The sequence below is a fragment of the Neofelis nebulosa genome, chromosome 16, assembly GCF_028018385.1.
Source record: "Neofelis nebulosa isolate mNeoNeb1 chromosome 16, mNeoNeb1.pri, whole genome shotgun sequence".
NCBI classification, from domain to species: Eukaryota; Metazoa; Chordata; class Mammalia; order Carnivora; family Felidae; genus Neofelis; species Neofelis nebulosa.
Genome location: NC_080797.1, coordinates 46,632,263 through 46,652,849, shown reverse-complemented (window position 1 = coordinate 46,652,849; position 20,587 = coordinate 46,632,263). Strand labels below are relative to the sequence as shown.

General features: G+C 53.5%; 1 protein-coding gene and 1 long non-coding RNA gene across 11 annotated transcripts in view; one reads left to right on the top strand and one right to left on the bottom strand.

The window, feature by feature from the left end:
* Positions 1–20,587, bottom strand: part of MSI2 (musashi RNA binding protein 2) — a 394,179-nt gene that overhangs the window by 12,352 nt on the left and 361,240 nt on the right. For 4 of the 10 annotated variants that reach the window (XM_058704371.1, XM_058704370.1, XM_058704373.1 and 1 more), the window contains exons 11-12: positions 19,970–19,993; positions 18,547–18,609 (exon numbers count right to left, since the gene is read on the bottom strand). In XM_058704371.1, the coding sequence (XP_058560354.1) occupies positions 18,547–18,609; positions 19,970–19,993 (87 nt within the window). Of the gene's footprint in view, positions 1–14,935; positions 14,986–18,546; positions 18,610–19,969; positions 19,994–20,587 lie in introns of all 10 variants that reach the window. The other 6 variants (XM_058704372.1, XM_058704375.1, XM_058704378.1 and 3 more) reach the window with 3 other exon arrangements.
* Positions 8,013–15,249, top strand: LOC131497805 (uncharacterized). The gene is made up of 3 exons (XR_009255166.1): positions 8,013–10,161; positions 11,021–11,190; positions 12,221–15,249. It is a non-coding gene; the product is annotated as an uncharacterized LOC131497805 (long non-coding RNA).

The following is a 20,587-nucleotide window of genomic DNA, read 5'->3' as shown; positions in this document are numbered from 1 at the left end:
GGCTCCTAGCAAGCAAACGGCACTGCCTGCTCAGGAGGGAGTGGGGAGTGCCACTTTGCACTCAGACCTGCCAGCAGCTGCACCTGGGAAGGCATTAGGGACAAAATAGGGTTCTTCTTTTGGGACGTTCATACTGATCACTGGCTGGCTACATAGGAAGGGGAGTCATGTGAGGACGTCTCTCCCTCTGAGCTGTGACCTGAGAGGAGAGGCAGGCGGAGAAAGCAAGACGCTGAGTCCCTGACCTGAGGGTGCATCCTATGGCAATCAGCCTTCAGGCAATGCTCAATGAAGTATCTTGGTGGAGGGAGCCTTTGCTCAGACGCTGAGCCTCATTTTGAGAGGCCAGAAACAGTCCCACAAGCCAGGCTGGGTCAGGAAGAGGGGATGGGACATCGCTCTCAATGGGCAAGGGTACCCCATCTACTGCTCAGCTATGGGGGCGTGTGTGTCCGTGTGTGTCGGGAGGGAGGGGTCTCAGTATGTGCTGCTGAATAAACACTGCTGAGTTTTATGAATTGGGACATTATGCCTCCTATCCCAGGAGAGGACACTGTCTTGCAAACACCTAGGCATTTTTGCAGCAGGAGCTATAAGTATTAAGTGGCATGGGGCGAGCCCTGCACCGGGCTGGCAGTTTGGGGGCTCACTGTGGGGAGCAGGGCTACTTCTCCATCAGCTGCTCTGGGCAGAATCCACAGCAGCAGTTTAATCCCAGACAGGTTCTTCCTCACCCCTCACCCTTCACCCCCAGTCCCAGCATCCTCTGGGCTTTCCGGGTCCAGGCAGCCCGTATGCTCAGGGAGGCAGCTGTGGTGTAAAGGAGCACTGGACTTGGAGTCAGAAGACCTGAGTGTGACCCTGGCCCTGACCTTAGGGCTGTATGCCTCGGGGTAAACACCTCACGGGCCTGAGTCCCCATCTGTACCGTGTGAGTGCCGCCTGCCTTAGTCTGCCTCTCAGTGGGCTGAGATGAGAAAGAAAATGGTTTGCAATTGGTCAAGTTGAAAACAAACTATTTTTAAAATGGTTGTGTATGCAGAGCCCAATAAGGCAGGTACCATAGGCAAATTTAGGAAAATCTGATATAGGAAAATACAATTCACTGGCCATACAAATCAGGAAGTGATTTACAACAGGGTCCAGTTCATCTACATTGGACCTGATGAAAGGACTCTGAGACAAGGGTCCGGTGTGGGGGGGGGGGGGGCGGCGAGAAGCAAGGATGTGGAATCTCACTGAGGCCAGCAAGAGGTAACACATTTGACTTAAAGCTTAAAGTTGGACTTGGATAAAAGGAGGAACTTCTTGCCTATCAAGGGAATAAAACACCTTGATGGCTGACCCAGGAAATGCCAGGGATTCTTATTCCAGAGACCTTAGCAAAGGTCCATCCTGCAGGCTTAGATCCTCACCTGTAGGGGCTGGACGCAAAGCTCATGGGTACGTCAGGCTTTTAAAGCAAGCCCAGGGAGATGCCTGCCTTCCAGCGCGCACACAGTCTGCATGTGGCTCTGGCCAACTGTGGTCAGAAGGGGTTGGGTTGAGAGTGCAATTAGTCACTGGGGGTGGGGAAGTCGTAGGAGTGAGAATCAGAGCAGCCTCCTTGTAGGTCTAGGAAAAGTATGGAAGTCCAGCCATCCGCATGATTTCTAAGCGATGCCACTGGACCGGAGGCAGAAAGCAAGAGCCCAGAACTATGAGGGGGGAGCCCCTGGGAGGGCATCTCTGTCTGGCTCCAAGGCCTGAAAATTGGATTATTACTGATCCAGAGGAAGGAACTGTTGACAAAATCTTTTCTAGATGAGCTCAGCCCACATATCCGGGATAAGCCAGGCCCGCCCCCCCCGCCCCCCCCCCCCCCAAGTCCCCATGTTAGACCTACGTTCTGGTTTAGTGGGTCTCACATTTTGCCCAAGGGCAGGGCCAGCCCTCAAGACATTTTCAATCATCTGCCTTGCAAATTATCTGCTGCTGCCAGGTTTCATCTCAGGGGGGAGGCCCTGGTGGCCCCTGGCACATTTCCAGAGCACGTGCTGCTTAGGGCCAGATGAATGCAATGGTGGGCCCGTCCTCACCTAGTCCAGTTCAGAAGGCAGCATGCTGCCGAAACAGAACTCATGACACTATACATTTCAGGGCCAAGGAGAAGGGAGTTTCACGGCTCTCGTTCCCAACCCCCAGCTCCTGACAGAATGGAAGGCTGGGGACAGAAGCCCCTGTGATATTCTTTGAGGGCAGGGCTGTGTTCATTCATTACACTGAGTTTTAGGGGTTTTTCTTGTTTTAAAGAATGTAAAGAAACTGAAAAAGGAATGTGTGGAGGGGCTGCGTTGCCAGGCGGATGCCGGAGAAGAGGTCGAGGTCGTTGCCCCTCCAGCTCTCCCCTCTCCCTTCACCTCGTCCGTATCGTGCTTCTATCTGCCTCCATTAAAAACTCCATAGCAGCAGGGACTGTCTCCCACGTTAGTGAGGGACTCCTTAAGGCGGGGTATGTGAACAGGTGGGGATGCCCTCAGGGTTCTCACGGGGCCCTATGTTCTCCAGAAGAAGAGAGACCTGCCTCTCTTCCCCTACAACACTGGGTGCTCGGTGATGCCGGGTCCATAGTACCAACTGGCTGTCAACAGTGGAGACCTTCATGGGTCCCTCTTAACAGCCAGCCACTCCTTGCTCGTGGGCTCTGAAGAATGGCAGCTGGGCAGCCAAGGCCTTCCTGGGAACAGAGTTGAGGACCCCACTTCGAAGTCTCTGCGCCCCGCAGAAGTAGTGCCTGCTATAAATTAATGCCGATGGTCAAACAGGGAAGGTCCGCATGAAAAGATAATCCTGTTCCTGCTAACGGAAGGAGAAATACTCAGCTGTGAGTTATTACGGCATGTCTCCAGCAGAGCAAGGGGGGATTACAGTCCAGCAGTCTGCCGGGCCACTATGTCCCAGGGATCCTGGCTTAGACTTGCCTTCTAGAGCTTAGCCTAAAGGTGGGAGAGATAGATAGAGGGGACCAGCAATTACATCCAACCTGGGAAAACTGTATGACACAGTAAATTAGAATCAAGTCAGTTCAGGGACCCAGATGCAGGGATAATCAATTTAATATACTATATATATATATATGTGTGTGTGTGTGTGTGTGTGTGTGTGTGTGTGTGTGTCTGTGTTTATGCTCTGCTAAAATTCAAGCTATTTCAGAAGGGAAGGAGAAAAAACACTTTAAAACTAGGGGAGGATTAAGAGAGTAACGTGATGATGTTTCCTTTTCCCTGGCTCAATATACAAACAAATATATTACCGGGAGGTACTAACTCAGCCTGATAGCAGCAAGTCTGGACATATCCAGAGATGCCTGGCTCATCTTAAATACCACACAGGACCCATGGAGAGTGTCTGCTCATCCACCGGGGCTGACAGGAAAGTCAGTGTCACAAATACTCCAAATGTCGGTTACAGCAGTGCCACAGGCTTAGAAGATTGCTGTTTCTGCTTGAGCTCTCAATAGTGAACCTGCTTCAGACCAGGTGGATGCTGAGGTCTGCCGGTTAACACTGGCATAGCTCAAGGAGGGAACAGACGGATGGGAGAACCGAGGACTTGGGACCGATACATTACGCAGAATGGTCTAGGCTTCAGGTCAAAGCACACCCCTCTTGAAGAGATAACTTCACTCCTTGGCTGGCTCTGAAGCCCTCACGTCATGTGCTAGTCGTGAACCTGGAGATGGATTCTACCAATCAGATCACCCAGAATGAACCCATCTGAGAGCTTTGTGGCTAAAACTATGTACTTTATGTTGAGATACAATCTTGACAGAGAATAGCTCATTCACTCTCTATCTCGATGCTCTTATTACCAGCCCTGATTTGGGTCTATGGATGTGTCTCCTCCTCACAAAGGACCAGGCCAGGGTTGGTTGGGAGGGTGGGGGAGGGTAGGAGAGGGGTTAGTGGTTTATTGCCATCTGCTCATGGTGTAAATTCTGGGCATGGAGTAGCCTTGAGTGGGCCTTCTGGTAGCCCAAGAAACCAGGCTTTGTCATGAGGGCAAATGGAGTCACTGTCAGGTTCCCGTTTCTCCCAGACCCTAAGGGTTCTGAGGGATAGACCTTGTTTGCATGTGTCTAAGGAAGAAAGGGGAGAGGGCTGTCAGGAAAGGAAAGGCCACGCCACGGGTCTCGGGCTTGCCCGGGGCTTGCTCTGCAATGGCTTCCCCACTGATGGGACCTCAGCTAGCTGTCCCAGATCAGGATTCTGGTCTCAGATGCAAGGTGTGGTTCGTGATCTCTCTCCACAGCAAATGGCTGATTCAACAACAGTGCCTTGGCCCTGAACCTCGAAAGCACCTCGGAAAACAGGGGAAATCAACCTGAGAGACAGACATTTATGGCTTGGCTGAAGCAAGCGGTTTTAACACTCACATCCTGCTGCCTCTTCTTTAAATTAACTGGTTCAGACTCCAGGCCCACATGGGTTAGAACTTGCAAGAGGCAAGATGGGGAGACGGTCCAGAAATCACCGGCACCCATGAAACACGGCACCGAGCCTGCCAGCCGCTGCGCACACGGCCCCGGGAAGACAGGCCGCGGCCTCCACGGGCCACTTGGCTGGCCCCTGCTTCCCACCCAACCGTCCCTGACCTGAGCACTGAAAGGAAACAAAGACAGGGAGTATGGTGCCAGGAAGGACTCCCTCTCCATCTCTGTCACATCTCTGTCTCTCTCCCCAACAGTCGGCTTGCTCCAAGCGTCTCCTAGTTTAATCCTGAGAATGTCCCTTGCTTTTGTTTTGAGCTGGGGACTGCATCCAGCTCTATCTTGTCAAAAGACAAACCGGTCTGGCTTCTCCCCACGTGACCCCAGCCACCCTCCGTGCTGCTGGGCCGTGTGTGCTCACTCACTAATTCCCAGCCTGCCTGCCCTCAGCCAGAGGCGTCGGGTCCTAGCTTGTCTCTTGTAAGTGATTCCATTCACCGCAGGCTCAGTGTTCGCCCTCTGCGCGAGGCCCCAGAAATCCAAGGCCAGAACTACACTTGTAGCATCCTTAGTCATGATGAAAGCTTGGGAAGAATTTGATAACACCCTGGCCCAGTTGGGGAGGGTGCAGCAGGGGAAAACCTCATCCTATTGGCACAATAGGGTCTGGAGGCATGAGGCACACAGTTCTAGAAGCTGTGGCTTCTGTGAGGCTGGAAAGGGAGCTAATATTTACTGAGCATCTGTGTGCCAGGTACACTGGTAGATGCTTAGCACCATCGTTTTTCATGCTCCTAACAACTTCTAAGATCGGTCCTGTTAGCCTGGGCTACAGATGAGGAAACCGAGGGCTGGAGCAGTGAGGGAACGTGTCTCCAAAGCGTCTCTGACCGGACTAAACACAAGCTCGAATTTGGACATCCAGGCAACTCCCGGCAGCACTTCAAACAGAATCTGCTGCTCAGCTGCCCTTCCCTGTAGTCTAAGACATCTTGTGTTTATTTGGATCTTTCTTTGCTTCAGACAGGCTGTAGGGACAAGGCTCCAGACCTCCCATGCTGGAGCTCCAGCTCCTGAAGAGTGTGGGCTCTGTTGCTCTTTCCAAATGGGAAGCTCCCTGGTGGCAGTGTCTCCCCCATCAGACTAGGGGCTGCCTGGGGTTGGGCCGTGCCCACCGCGTGAGGTAGGGGACTGCCTCTCTCCCCGAGGACTAGACCACCCTCCTCTGGGCCACACTGCAGAACAGGCTGGGCACAGAGCAGGCAGGCAGTATTGCTGCAGAATGGGTCACCAGAGGGCTGGTCGTCTCAGTCCCAGGAAGACCACGGAACTCTGCTGAGGGCAGTCCTGTGGGGAGCTGGACTGCCCCAGGACCATCAGTATTTACTGCCCGGGGCTCCACAACCAGGGGGTAGGGTGGAGAGGATGCCCAAAGGGCAGCCCCTTGAGGACCTATACAAAAGGCTTTCCACTGGAGCAGCCTGTCTTTAATGATTATAAAGGCACAGGAGTTTAATCCATTTTTGATGTAAGCGCTAATAGCTCTGTGTCCTTGAAGTTCAAAGCGGGTGCATACATGTCACTAATTAGCCAAGCACGGAGCCATTCAGCTCCCTCTCATGTTTCTAATTAGGTCTTTAATAACAAACAAACTCCGACCTTAGCAAAAGGCCCCCATTCATCAGACAGTCAAGGAGGGCGGCTGCTTCCGTGTTTATGGCTGCTCCGGGCCCTTGGTTCTATATGGACACGCTCTTAATCTCAGCCAGGACTGGCCTGTCCTAGAATGTGTTTCGGATGAAGACCCCTTCAGCCTGCCGTGGAGGGATGGACTTCCTGGCCCTGTTGGGAGGACCAGTGCCAGGCAGGTCGGCCCCGGGCTCTAAGGCTGCATGCAGGCTGAGGATCCAGACCAGCTCTCCTGGTCATTAGAGGAGGTGGGGGGGAGCTGCCTGGCGTGGCTCTTTGTATCCATTTCTGAGGTATGGATGCTGAGAATAAAGTCACAGAGATGGTGTGAGACTCTACATCTGGCAAGAACCTGCTGGTACTTGAGTCCACGGTTATACATTGGACTTGACCAAGGGAGCTTTAATGGCCACTGAGGCCTGGGGTCGACGGTGGTAGCTTCTGATTTAATGGGTCTGCAGTGTGGCCTGGACCCCAGGACTTTCAAAAATTCTCCAGGTGATTCTAACATGCAGCAAAGTTCAAGAGCCACTGTGCCCCAGTCTTAGATTTGCTCACCGACCGTAGCTGTTAACAGGTTCACCTTTATTAATAAATGCCATCCGGACAGCCAAGACTTAAGAGTTTAACCAACCACGCCCAAGGATGGAAATCTGACAACAGATTTTTTCAGTGATACACAATTCTGGAAATATTTCTGTCCCTCTCACTTCAGGTCTTCACGCATGAAAAAAAAAAAATGCAGTGCTGTTTTCAAATGCATTCTCATCACCTGGAAGCCCCTGGCTTTCTCTCCAGTCACTCTTCTCAGCTCTTAAGGCACTGTCACTGTCACCTCCCCATGACAAGGGATCCGAGAGCTTTGGAAACTGTAGCAATATAGTGCTACAGAGTTGAAAGGTCCTCAATCACCCTCTAGTCTGAAACTCTTTGCCCCAAAATCACCTAGCCTATCGAAGCTAGACCAGAACCAAGATCCCATTCCACGCTCTGAACCTCTTAAAAAACAATTATCATCCTTACCTGATCGATCCACAAGGCAACCCGGTATCCTGGGAAGGTGAAGGGATAAAAGGGAAGCCTCTGAACTGTTTCTGTCCCCAAGGCCAGAGCACAGACTGCTGTGGGGCCAGTCCCTGGACACGATGTAACCCTCCAGCAAGTTATATCCAAGCCTGACTTGTTTCTCTTCAAGTCAGGTGATCTGGGAGACACTGAAATCTCAGGGCTGCCTCAGTGGGAGGTTTATTTCATGCACCTGGGGATAAACAATCTAGACCCAGAAAAGTCAAACAATGTGTGCAAGGATACACAGCAAAACCGGATCCTCCAACATCCCTCCACCTCTCCTGGTTTTGCTACTGTGTTTCTAGTCTTCTTCCCTGGGAGTGGGTTGACATTGCCAGACCTTTCCCTGGGTCAGTGCCTAACTGACCCCTGACTCCGGGGTATCCTGAGCGTGTCTGTAAGACAGCCTCTCTTTCCCCCAAGGCCCGGAAAGCCAACCCGCTGCAGGTTGCAGTCAGAAATAACTTCCAGAAAGAGAACGGAGAGTGGGGCTGGGCAGCCTTTGCCTCCCACAGTGCTCTACCACAGGCACACAGGTTTGCACTGATTGCTTACCACAGACCTGGACAGACCGTTTTATTAATATTAATAAGTAACCAGGAACAAAGGGCCCCTTTATTTTTAGCTTTCTCTAATTGCGTAGTAATTACTCATCTACAAAACAAATGAGCCCCTGCTCGCGGTTGCCATAGTACCGGGAGCCCAGCCTCACTGCAGGACGATTGGCCAAGGATCCTGCTGCTCCCGCCTCAGGCCCCGCCCCTCCACAGCATTGGCCCAAAGCAAAGCCCCAGCAACTGGTCGGCCAATCGTCGGCTTCCCAGCGACCTTCCAGATTCAGCCCTCACCGCTCACAGGAAGGGCTGTTGACTCATCCCTCCGGAGAAAGAGAACGGGAGAAGGTCTGTCTGGCTCAAAGAGGCCCTCCCTTGCTCCATCGCCTAGTTTCTTTTGGGCAGTGGCTAACTTCCTTCAGGCTTGTTTTAGCTAAAGTCTCCTTTCAAATAATAACAATTACCTTCAGGCTGGCTCCCTCTTACCCGACCACGCCTCCTCTGGGCCTCCTTTGTCTGCCTGTGGTCTGAAAAGGATGCAGGGACTTGGAAGCCAGATCAGAAATGTCAGCCAAAGCCAGACAAAACCATGACCTTAAGTCTGCAACAGCAGAAGCTGCGGCATATATGCATTATATGTGCATATAATGTTTCCTGAGGCCTCTTATAAACGGGCTTGGGTTCTCTCTCCCCGCAAGGATACGGAGAATTAAGTTGATGGGCAGCGGCGGTTTTCCGTTGAGTATGTGTTAAGAATGCGGACCTCCACTCAGGAATCCAAGGGGCTGGGGCGACGGGGCATCTGCTGACATGGTTGAGAGCACAGATGTGATGAGACAGACCCAGGTTCCAAACCTGTCTCCACCACCTCTACAAGCTGTCTAAGCCAGTGTTAAGATGTTCAAAATGGGAATGAGAATGATAGTGCCCTCTTCATAGGATTATGAGAATGAAATGGGGGTAGGGCAGGTGGGCCTAGCCCCGTGCTTGGCTCACTCATGCAGGAGTTATTATTAACATGTTCTTTAGCATCTCGTATTAAACTTGGCTGGGAAGTGACTCTAGCAGTCTATCAATCACCTGGAACATATCCCTCCCTTAAGGGACCTCCAGATGGGGGTGAACGTTGAGATGCTGGCTGGAACCCTCCTATCCATGCCACAGAGTGGATTGCATTGTGGCTCTCTCATCCTGACAGATCTAATTCCAACAGCCAATCATAGCTGTTCAAAAGCATTATTTGCCCACCTCCTGTGCTGCAGGATCCCAAGCTGGCAAGGGGAGACCTTTTTATTAATATTAATAAGCATCCAGGAACAAAGGGCCCCTTTATTTTCTGCTTTCTCCGACTGCATAATAATTACTCATCTACACTAAGAATGAGGCTGACTTTGTCTCCTGGAGGCAAATATAAACTGATGGTTTATATTGTTGGAGAAGGCAGGCACCACTCTGGGATACATGCAAAACATGTTCCATAGAGTCAGAATCCCGGCTTTCATCCAGAAGACCTCACCAATCAGGAAGAAGGCTGAGGACACAGTAATGTGTTGAGGAGGGGCACCCCAGCTAGGGTTAATCAGGTGTGGCTTCCTGGCAGTCTGAGCCAATTGTAATGGAGGGAGCAGAGATAAGGACAGACAGAGGCTGCCATGAGGGCACAGGAGTGGGAACCAACAGTCCCAAGCAGGGAATGAATAATAACTTGTTGGCAGAAGCAAAGAAGAGTCACAGGAAACTAAGGCGGAGTACTGTGACCAAATGCTCCCCCCTCTCCCCGCCGTGTCTGCCTTGCTCCCCTAACCTGGCTCCAGATCACAAACCCAGCCCCAGCCAGGGGGATTAGGGAGGGGTCGAGCTGTGTTCTGTGGGACCGCTGCCAGGCTGATCTTCCTTAGCTGGTTCTGTCCTTACCAAGTTCCACCGCCATAAAGCGTATGAACCTCTCTCTCCCACCAGTAGGACTGTATCAATCTGGGTTTCAAGGTCTCCCAGAATCTAGCCTGCCTCTACTTCAGCAAGCCTGTACCCCCACTGCCCATCAGGCAGCCTGCCACTGTCCCCCGGGGAACTGGCTGCTTATCCCATGCTCATCATGACCTTTTATCCAAGTTCTCCCACCTGAAATGTCCTCTTACCTCTCACTCCACACCCTTCAGTGTCTACTTTGAGTCTTGCCTCCTATCTGAGCTTCCCTGCCTGCTGAGTGCTCTCCGATCAGGCGGGAACGTAGGCTCACTGAAGACCAGCTCTTGTAACAACTGTGTGCTGTGTCCGCCCCCAAAGACTGGGAGCTTGTTGAAGGCAAGGACCTGCCCTGAAATTCTGCATCCCACCCCAGACCCCAGTGTGATGCTGAGCCCAGAGTTAATCAGCTAATGGGTAAGAGCAAAAGACCCGAAGCCTCTCTTTTACTGGGCAGTGATAACATGAACATTCATGGAGCGTTTACTCTCCATGATCTGTCACTCGTCCTCCTGCTTTTTTAGTCTCAAATCTAATCTAGCCTGCTGTCAAGGCTTGTCTGACATCCAGATCTGATGTCACTTCCTTGGTTCAGGCCTCTCCGAGGCTCCCCGGTGTGTGAATCCAGGCTCTTTAACATGTCACCAAAGGCCCTCTGCTCTGGCTATGCCAGCCCTCCGGCTTTATCGGCGGCTGCTTCCCATGCCCCATCCCCACCCCGCTGCATTTTATTCTCCAGCCAGAGTGAACCGTTTGCGGGGCTTCAGATTTACTCTACTGTTCTGGGCTCTGGTGGCTTTGCACATGCTGTTCCCCTGGCTCTTGGGGAGCTCCTGTTTGTCCTTTCAAAGTGGAGACACTCACTCCCCTGTGAAACCTTCCCTGACTTCCCAAAGCCAATCACTTCCTCCTCTGTGCCCCTTCTGTTGCCGGACTTATGGCATCATATTATAAGTACCTGTTAGCCTCCACACGAGGCTGGGAGATACCCGAGGGCAGAGACTGTGCTCTGCCTTCATCTAGGAGATTCCACGGCTGTGGTGGGCTTCATGCTTGACTACCCAGCCACACGCTCCCTTACCCTTTACCTTACCTTACCTTTATCCGCACCCAGACTGTCCTTTGGAAATCCATCCTTCTTGGGCTCCTCAGTTTGAGGGTGGGGGTATGGATCCCACTCTCAGCGATTGGCTCTCACCAGCCAGGCGTTAGTCAAACGGCACAAAGCTCTGGGGTCTGCTAGAATTTGGGACCATCTGACCCCCTCTTCTTCTAGACTGGTTGGTATGAAGCAGGAAACTGTTGTAGCCGTTTGGCACCACAGGAAAGCCAACATAAAGACAATATTGAAGCCAAAAGGAGGACCGAGCTAAGAGAAGTGCCGACTCCCCGGAGCAGTCTACACATGAAGCCCACTCTTCCATGGATCTTCCAGAATGTTAGCTGGTAAAGTCCCTATAACATTTAACCAGGCTGAGTTGGGTTTTCTGATATGCCCCAAAGCCCCCCGACTCAAGGCCGAGGACAGTGCCTGCCACGTGTAATAATAATTACTGTTGTTACACACTTAATAAATATCTGCTGAATTTGACTCCGTGGCAGATGTGCCCTGGGCCCAGTTCAGCAATCTATACCTGAAAAGGTGAGACTGTGAGGTACTGGGGCCTGAGTCCTCAGAGGACACAGCGCCGGTTCCAAGGCTGCTGGGCTCTCCCAGCACGTCCTGAATGTCGGGGACATCTGGGCAGCAGGTGAGTTCTTCAGAAACAAACATGGTTTTTCTGCAGGGCTCCTTAAAGGAGGTGAAGTTCAGGGTTCTTCACCCTTGACCAAAGCCTTGCTCTCCAGATGACTAGCTGTGTGACTTTGGGTAAGTCACACAGCCAATCTGCACATCAGCTTTCTTTTAAAAACAAACATGTAAAGCCAGGCCCAAACCTTCTGCCTTCCTGCCTGTCTCATGGGCTAGCTGTGGTCACGGCAGTCGAACCTCTGCAGAAACATAAGGGACCACGATGCACCCTCGCCTGTGTTCTTTTGAGGATTCTCACCAACATATGGGGTCAGCAGCTTTTGGGGCTCCTCACACCCTGCAGTGGCCCCACCCAGCCCAGGGGGCAAATAAGGGGTCCCTCTGCCCATCTCCAGTGTGCTTTACACGCTCTTATGGAGCCTTCAAGGGCCCTGTCACACATTCGACCCTTCCTGCACACAGCAGGGCCTGGGCTCCCGAGCCAGCATGAGAGAGAGGGCCAACCAGCTCAGGGGACAGGCACGGATGTGTCACCCTCTGAAAATGATTCCACTGATTTAAAAGACCATTAACATTCCCCCACTCCATTCACTTCAGGATTAACTTATACTCAGGTCTGGGCTTCAAGGCTAGTCACTAATTGCACTAGAGTTGATTTATCAAGTGCATGGTGTTTCTATTACAAAATTATTGATTACAGCTGATGTATTTTATCCTCAACAGGGTTGGTCCCAAAGCCCTCGGAAAATGAATGAAGCTGAGGTCAGCAGCGGGCAGCTCAGCACATTATTATAAATTCACTGGGGTTACTGAAATCCAATGCTGGACTCTTTCTGGTGAAAGACCCGGCTCTCCCAGGAATGAAGATTTTAATGACAAACTGAGAAACAAGGTGCCCATGCCCAGAACGCAAGGCCATGGACTGGGAGGCATGTGTTCGGGCAGGGTCTTTTGGGTAAGTCTGGCTGGTTGCAGCAGCTGGTCATAACAGGTCACGGATTTGCTCTCCTTCTGGGCCAGTGTGCTGGCTCTATTCCATGGACGCAGATGTGGCTCTATCCCAGCGAGAGAGCGTCCCCAGGACCCTACCCCCAGCTTTGGCCATCTTGAGGCCCCAGAGGATGCTTGCCGCTAGCACAAGGGAGGCTGGGTGGGAAAGAAGAGATGATTGCCCTGCAGCCCCCTTTCCCGGACACTGGATCCTGCTGATGGAAGCGCAGGAAAGCCGACCTCAGAAATGGAGGCAGCACATTGATCCACTTTCCTTTTTTAAATGAAGCTGATGAGAAGTAATGCATCGTGGGAAATAAGGACTCTCAGCAGGAGGGATCTAGATTCTCAAACCACTGCAGGCAAGAAATGTTATCTGCCTTTATATTCCTTCCTGCCAGCCGCGGAGCAAACCTTCAACGAACGCGTTGCTTGTTGAAAGCAACACCTGGGAACCCTAAAGCTTAAGACACAAATGACACAAACGATTCCCGGCTCCCTCCAGCGGCCGGAAGAGTGTGTGTGGGCCGCTACCGTTCACGCCCCTCAGCCCCGAACACAAATAAGGCGAAGGCTGCCACGGGGAAATGGAAAATACCCCGGGAGGGGTGGGACAGGCAAGCCTGCTTCATGAGCACCTGCACCTACCCTCCTCCCCAAAGCATTTTCTCTATGGTTCAAGTTCAACTAGTTCTTCTATGTCTTGACTTGAATTTTGCTTTTGTTCACTTTGCCTACTGGAACTGAAACTCTTAGGATGTCTGGTCACAGGCTAGCGAAGCCGTCTTCCTGGCAGAGCCAGACTTAGGATTTAGGCCACTAAGGGGGATTTTTGTTCTCTCTGCCTTCTGCCCCACCACCCCCTGCAGAACAGCTCTTCCCAGATTTGCCTTCCCAGGCCTCGTTCCGTCCCGTGACTGACTGGCCTGCTCGCAGGCAATCCTTGTTCGTGCTGACGGTGCCACGGACTTCCACGGCGCCACTCCTCTCTGTTCAGCTGCCATTCTACTCTGTCACCTCGCACTCTTTCGGGAACTTCATGAACTCTGTGACTTCCTGGGCTTCAGTCTCCCATAACAGATAACTTCTGCCCTGAAGGTTCAGATTCCACCGGCGTCTTCCCGTGGCATTAGTTCAGAGCCACCGACTGGCCCGACTTAAAGAGCAGGTCCCAGGTGGCAGCTGTGACTTCATGTGCCAGCAACTTGTAAAGATTAGGGCCATCTCCCAAAGCTCTAAGAGACCTCTGGCACTCCCTTACAGTGCGTCATCACAAATGTAGGGGAGATGGTGTGTCCAGAGACACTGACCGCACACGTCCCTGAGCCTCCGCAGAGGCTGCAGGACTGCGAAGTCTTCTGGGAAGATGGAGGGAAACTGTGGTCTCCTCTTTAAACGTCACAGGGTCCCCTTCCCACCTGTCCCCTCCCTTCCTCCTCCCCACGAAGCTGTGCCAGTAGTCTCTATACTAGGAATGTTGCCACTCTGACCCTACTTGCCCCCACCCTGCCCCCTGGAGACCTCAGGTAAAGGCTTCTCCCTTATCTTCACCCACAGTGAGAAGAAACGCTAACCTTCACTAGGACTCAGTGCATTTCCTGTCTGCAGACCGAGCATCTTAAGATCTCAATCCCTTTCCCCGCAACGTCTCACTTTCCCTCCACCCTGGGGACTAGACTGCACAGACAGGACTGCCACACGGACCCGTCTCCTTGAAGGGCCGGATGTGAGCTGGCAAAGGACTCAACGGAGAAAAGGGCTCGGGGGAGCCTTGATGGTAGGCCTTAAGAAATAAGAGAAGACCTGCTCTGTTCAAGAACCATACGAGGAAGACAAGAACAAGGAAGAACTTTCAGACTCCCTGCAATCCTGGTTCTGCTCTCTTTCGTGAGAGTTGGTCACTATCAACAGAGATCTCAGGAAGGCTAGAGCCGAGGGTGGTGACCCAGCGCTGGGCCGGGGGAGCGGGGAGTGTGAGGGGAGGTGGTGGTGGCTGATGGCGAGAACATGGATCCGAGCCCCTTGGCAACGTTGACAATATGGAGCCCCCTCTCTTCCTGGTCCCCCACGCTATCCTTCAGACAGCCGTGCCGTGCCGGGCTGTCGCGGACCCTGTAATATCAACTCAACAATGCATGTTCTACAACTACGGCTACAGCTACCAGGACATCTACTACAGTGCATGCATTTAGTTCAGTCCCACAGATACATACACTCTAAGAACAGGCAGGGGAGGTGTGAAATGTTTTACTGGACAACAGGTGTGTTGGAGTTGTAACTAATAAAAAAAAAAATCGAAAACGAAAGTGTACAAAAAAAGACATTTCTTGAGAGTTGGATATGAGTTTGTTTCTTGAACTGTTTCATCTGAACAAGCAAAAACATGCAAACCAGCTGGTACTAACAGGAAGCTGGACACTGAGAGAGGATTAATAGGTGTGGACAAACCTTCCCGCTGAGCGTGCTCAGAAGAGTGTTTGAGAGGAGGTGTGCAGATCCTAGTGTAAGAGAGGCGGGAAAGTATGCCTCAGAGACACTCTCTCACCGCAGCCCCAACCAAGCAAGAGAAAAGACAACAGAAACATGACTCTCGCACTCACCACCACCGTCAGGAACTCATGTTACTAGATTGGAATAAAGCTGGCAAGTATAAAGTACAGTAAGGGGTCCTGGCTGGGGCCGGAGATGGGCTGGGGGTGGGCAGGGGGCTCAGAAGCTCTTCGGCTGATACACAGACCCACCCGTAATGTCACCCAGAAATAAAATAGCCTGAAAATCCAAACCACTGCCCTCACCTGTGTGTGTGTAGGGGGTGGGGTGGGGTCGTTTACCAAAGTGGATTCAGGTTTGGGTGGGACATGATGAGGCCATTGGAACTGAATGAATACGATCAAAATAAACAAACAAACTCTCGACTGAGCACAAGGAAAGATGACATTTCGGACTACCAGGTGAAGGTAAAAGAAAAGTGACCCACTGCTAGTGAAGTTATCTAGGAGTCGGCAGGGACCTCCCCTGGGGGGGTCACCTGAGCCCTGCTCACCTCAGACCCAGGGCGAATTAAGGCAAAGGCGGGCAGGCTGGCCCCGAGGAGTTGGCTGAGGTGGGTGCAGAGCTCACGGCCCCCCCGGACCTCCTACCCTGACACCATAGCCCTGACAGATGCGAGTTGCCAACCTGAGCAAAATCGAAGCTGTTTCCCACCCCCACGGCCCTCAGCAGGTGCTTCCGCCTCAGGAAGCTCCCCCAGTACGTCATAACATGGAAGGGAAAAAAGAAAAAAAAAAACAAAGCTGTGAAGCTAGACCAAAATGAAAGGCAAAATAGGGCCTTCCATAGGATGCCTAATCCCTGGACCAAGCCTGACAGCCAGCCCCTGGGGAGCAGAGGCCTCGTTTCCTACCCTTTTCCAACCACCTGCCAGGGGCAGCAGAGTACCAAGCTCAAGGTCGGTACTCCGCAGACCCCCTGAGCCAGCTTCTTCCTATAAGAGAATGCGCCTGAACTTGTGACGCCCTCCAACAGCTGAGGCTGCTTGCTCGGGAGGCTGAAGGAGCATCCCTGTCCCGCTGGAAGGAGCTGGCATGGGTGGGGCAGGGTTGCAGGAGCAGGTGAAGGTAGAACAGGGCGGTCAGCCGTCCGTGATCATCTGCTGGCCTAGGCTGATGCGCAAACCCAGAAGAGTCTGGGCAGCCCCTTTCCCATATCTGCCAAAATGCCACCGAGGGCCACTACAACAGGTAAATAATTGGCCATCCCACCAGGCTCGGAGTCCAGATTATCTTCTAGGAGGAGGGAGGGGACAGTCCTTACAGGCCAAACCACACTGAAAGAAAGAGAGGTAGAGATCCTCCTTCCCCCATCTTGTAACCCTGCTCCAGGTCCAAAGGGGGGGATGGAGGTGAGGGGCTGGGCCACCCTGTCTACACGGGGGCAGGTGTCTTCCAGCCCAGGTGGTGGTCTGACTTTAGCAGGCACCGGCTGGTCGTCGCCCTGGGGCTTACCCCAGGCCCCTGACCCCCAGGCAGCACTGTGGGGTGCCCTGTATCTTCCTGGCTGAGCCTGCACCCTTGGGGGCAGGCACCTCGGAGTTGAGGATTTACTCCTTGCACTAACCTAGGCTGGTGTGGGGCAGGTGGTCTGGGAGCACACTCCTGAATAGAATTCACTAACAGTGCAGCGATGAGCATGGCTGACCTCGAATGGCCCCTGGGAGACTTGGCTCCCGATGGAAATGGCTACAAATAAAACACCACTGATCCTGGAAAAAAAAGTGTGGTTGGAGATGGCTCTGGAATTTGGGGTTAGGAGTTAGGGGGAGGATGGATGGGACTCCTGCCTGGCTCTCGGGGGTGGGGGGGGGCGCGTGAGAGGGTGGGGGTGGCAGGGGGGGCAGAGACCATGGGGAGACCGCTCTCAGACTCACAAAGAACCCCATGCTGCCCTTTAAACTTGCCATGACGTCAAGGAGAATGGGGGTGGGGAGAGAGGCAGGGTTAATTTCGGGTTAAAGTTTAGTTTCATAATCCAAGTTATAATAAAGAAAGAAACTGAACGGAGAAAACAACCAACAACACTCAAAAATCTCGAGGTTTCTTTTTGTGGTTCCCCCCGCCCCCCACTAGGCACAGGTAGGACAGAGGCTCATTTGTAATGATACCAAAAAGCACTCAAGTTAAAAAACCAAACAGAACAGGGAGACGCGAGGCAGCGGCGCGCCCCGCCCCCAGGGCAGGGGGCACCAAGGAACACGGGCCAGAGGGCAGGTGGGGCTGCTGGAGGCCCGCTAGGGCAGGCAGAGGCTAGGGACGGGCGCCCAGCTCTCTGGCTAACTGACCCTCAGCAGCCCCCAGACAATTCCCGGCCCCTCCAAACAAATCTCCAATGGGTGATTTCGGGGAGTGGATCCTTTGTAGCTCGAGGCAGTGCCAGTTTGCATGGAACGGATTTGTACTGATGTTCCTAAAGGGCCTCCATGTGCCACTCTCTTATCACTGAGGGTTTGGGTTTTTGGCATTTGCCCTCTGGGCTTTTAACGCCCCACTTCCTGGCACCCCACCAGCACCTCCCTCCCCCCAACCCTCCTCCAGAGCCCGGTCAAATAATTGCTTCCCTGGGTGCTCCAGTGCCCTGTCCAAGGGGTGTTGGGCTGGGGGATGGGGGTGGGGCCGCAAACCATGGCTACTGAGTCCAGGAGGAGCAAGGGCCTCTCAGTGGCTGGGGAGTGGAGGCCAGGAGGCCTTGCCGGGGGCCCAGCACACAGCAGAAGCCCCATGTGCTTAGGAAGGTGGGGGGGCATCTGGGGGAGAGGGCATCCTTGACACACCCCAGCTCCAGCCTGACCCACCGTGCTGCTGGGAAAACGTTCTCACCTCACTTGAGGGGCTCTAAGACCTCCTCAAAGTTTGGGCTTGGAGACTAAAGGACCGGGGCAATTTTATGCAAGAGACAATCCCATTGCCCTCGGCAGGTAGGGTCTAGGAGCTCTCTGGTCTCTGCTACGAGGAGAGTCCGGGATGCGATAGGGGGCTTCAGGAAATCGCTTCATTCCACTGAGGTCAGCCCCACTTCCAGGCTTCCGGGACTCGGGCTTTAGCCCAATCAAGCAAGGCCATCTGCCAGGTGCAGCAGGGGCCCCGAGGCCAGGAGCACGCCCGTGGGCCCTGAGCTTCCCTCTCATAAGCTAGAGCTTCTCTGGCGGGGTCAGAGGCTCCTGGAAGGGAGCCCCTGTGAAGCAGCAGTGAAAGCTGAGGGGGGAAATGACCAACAGGTGCCCTGAAGCCGGCTGTCAGGGGAACGGGCCGTCCAAAGTCAAAAAGAAGTTCACTGGTCTTTTTTCAAAGAGCGAATCACGGTCCACCTTTGGTGTGCAGTCCTGAGACTGACCCCCACGGGGAGCTGCCCTGGGTGGCAGGGCCTGGCCCGCGCCCCCCTGTCCCCACCCTCCGGGCTGTGGTGACAGTAGTGGACAGACGCAGCCACACAGATCCAACAGGGCCTTTACCTTCCCCCGCACACTGGGGCATGCCTGGGAGCGCCTGTCCCACACACCTCCCTACCTGATCCTCTTGCCGCTGCCACGGCCGCCGCCGCCACTGGTCCGTAAGCCGCTGCCGGGAAGCCTGGCAGGGAGAGAGGAGCCGGAGTAAAGGAGAGACCTCGGAAAGGGCCCTGCACAGACCGGGCTCACAGGCCGCGCTCACCCCCCCTTCCCGAAGACGGGAGTGCAAAGGGATCTCCTCGGGACAGCTCTCAGGAGGGACCCGGGTCAGTGGCTCTCGGGCTTCTGGCAGGCACAGTGCCTTTAGGTGTTTTTGATTCCTACACATTTGGCACCCCAGAAACCAGTTCTAAAAGGAACACGGAAATAATTGGAGAGGATTGGGAGGAACTTCTCTTGCGAGTGGGGTGGGGTCCCTGCTGCCCCCCGCACCGATCGAGGGGAGTCTCCCAGGGTGTGTCCAGAGCAGGGCCACGCATGGCCCGGGGATTCCAGGAGTGGTTGGGACCGAGCCTCTTGGCAGAACAGGCACCTGGGCCAGGAGGTCGCTGAACCCAGCTGCTCTCCTAAGGCTCTGCCTGCCTGCTGGGCTAAGTTCTGGACTAGCTCACGCTAGCAGGCCAGGGGGCCAGGTGTGCTGGGAGTCCCAGCTGACTGTGTACACAGGAAGGCAGCTGTAGGAGGGAGTCGGGGGCTGCAGGGACCTACGTGGGGCGAGCCCTGCAGCTCTGTCTCTCAATTTCAACCTCCTGAGGCACATTATGGGGATTTCGATCCGGCTCTTCTGTCTGAGCTCTGTGTCCCGATCAAGTCAGCAGTGAAGGGTCTCCTCGGGAACTCCAACAAGCGTGTGAAGTGTGTGTGCAATCTAGTAACACCCCCGGGAGCAAGGGTGTCCCAGAATGGGACTAAAGGTGAGAAGGGACAAGGTGACCCAGTGGGGCCGCAGAAGGCCCAGGGGAAGGAAGAGGTGGGTGAGGCCCCTCCCCTGGGCCTCTCTTGGCCATGAGCACAGACACACACAGCCACACATGGGGACACACACAGATACACTCACGCGCACATGAAACAAACACCCTCTGCCGTCCAGGCAGACTTATGGAGGCCCCTTTTCAACTTTTGGAGGCCTGATTTCAAGACCCACTGCCAATGATGGTGGTTTTAAATGATGCGCCAAGAGCCAGCAGCAAACAATACACAGCCCGACAGCGGCTCTGCTTTAGCCCAGCAGCTTCCAGACATGGAATCGCTACGGGACAGAGTGGGGGACACATGCACCACGGAGGGCAGGGAGCCGGGGAGGAAAGAAAGGAAAGAAACAGAGCCGTCCCCCAAACACAGCGAACTAGAAGCCCACTAAACTCTAAGACTATTGTCCTAGCTACACAGAACTACTGGGGAGGAAAGAAGTTCAAAAGGGAACAAGCTAGTCTAAAAAGGTCAGGCTAAGCTACTCAAAACGTCAATGAAAAAAGACATACTTGCATTTAAATATGGTAATAGGGCTGTTGAGGGGGGAAAAAGAAAGATCCAGGTGAAATAAAGGTACGAGGTCATCCCTGGCTGCTGGAATGGGTCTCCCAGCTCCCCTGAAGGCCACATGTGTGCCTGGAGGCTGCCCCCCACCCTCTGCCCACGGAGGGTGGCACTGACCCCTGCCACCTGAGACCAACGAAGGGACTCCCCCACCAAGTCCTCTCCCCATTTCTTCCAAGCAGGATCTAGATTTCTCGAAATGTGGGTGGTGGCGCAAAGTGCTGAGGGAAAATAAGGAAGAGGTCAAGTTATTTCTCCCTATCCCAACCTCCGCACACCAGGCCCCGGCTGCAGGCACACAGCAGGACTCGGGGGACCCTGAAGGAGAAGGAAGCCGGCCGTGGAGAGAAGGAAGGTCAAGTTATTCTTTTGCACTCCTCACCCGTACTTGAAACGGAAGGTTTCCCTGGAAGCATGAAAAGGTGTGGTGGGGGGAAGGGCGGGGGACAGAACTGGGGGAGGCGAGTTTAGTCAATAAAAAGACATTTAACAAAAGGTCTATTTTCTGGAGTCGAGCGCATTTTTGACAAAAAAAAAAAAGTCTCAGAGAAAAAGGAAGGAAA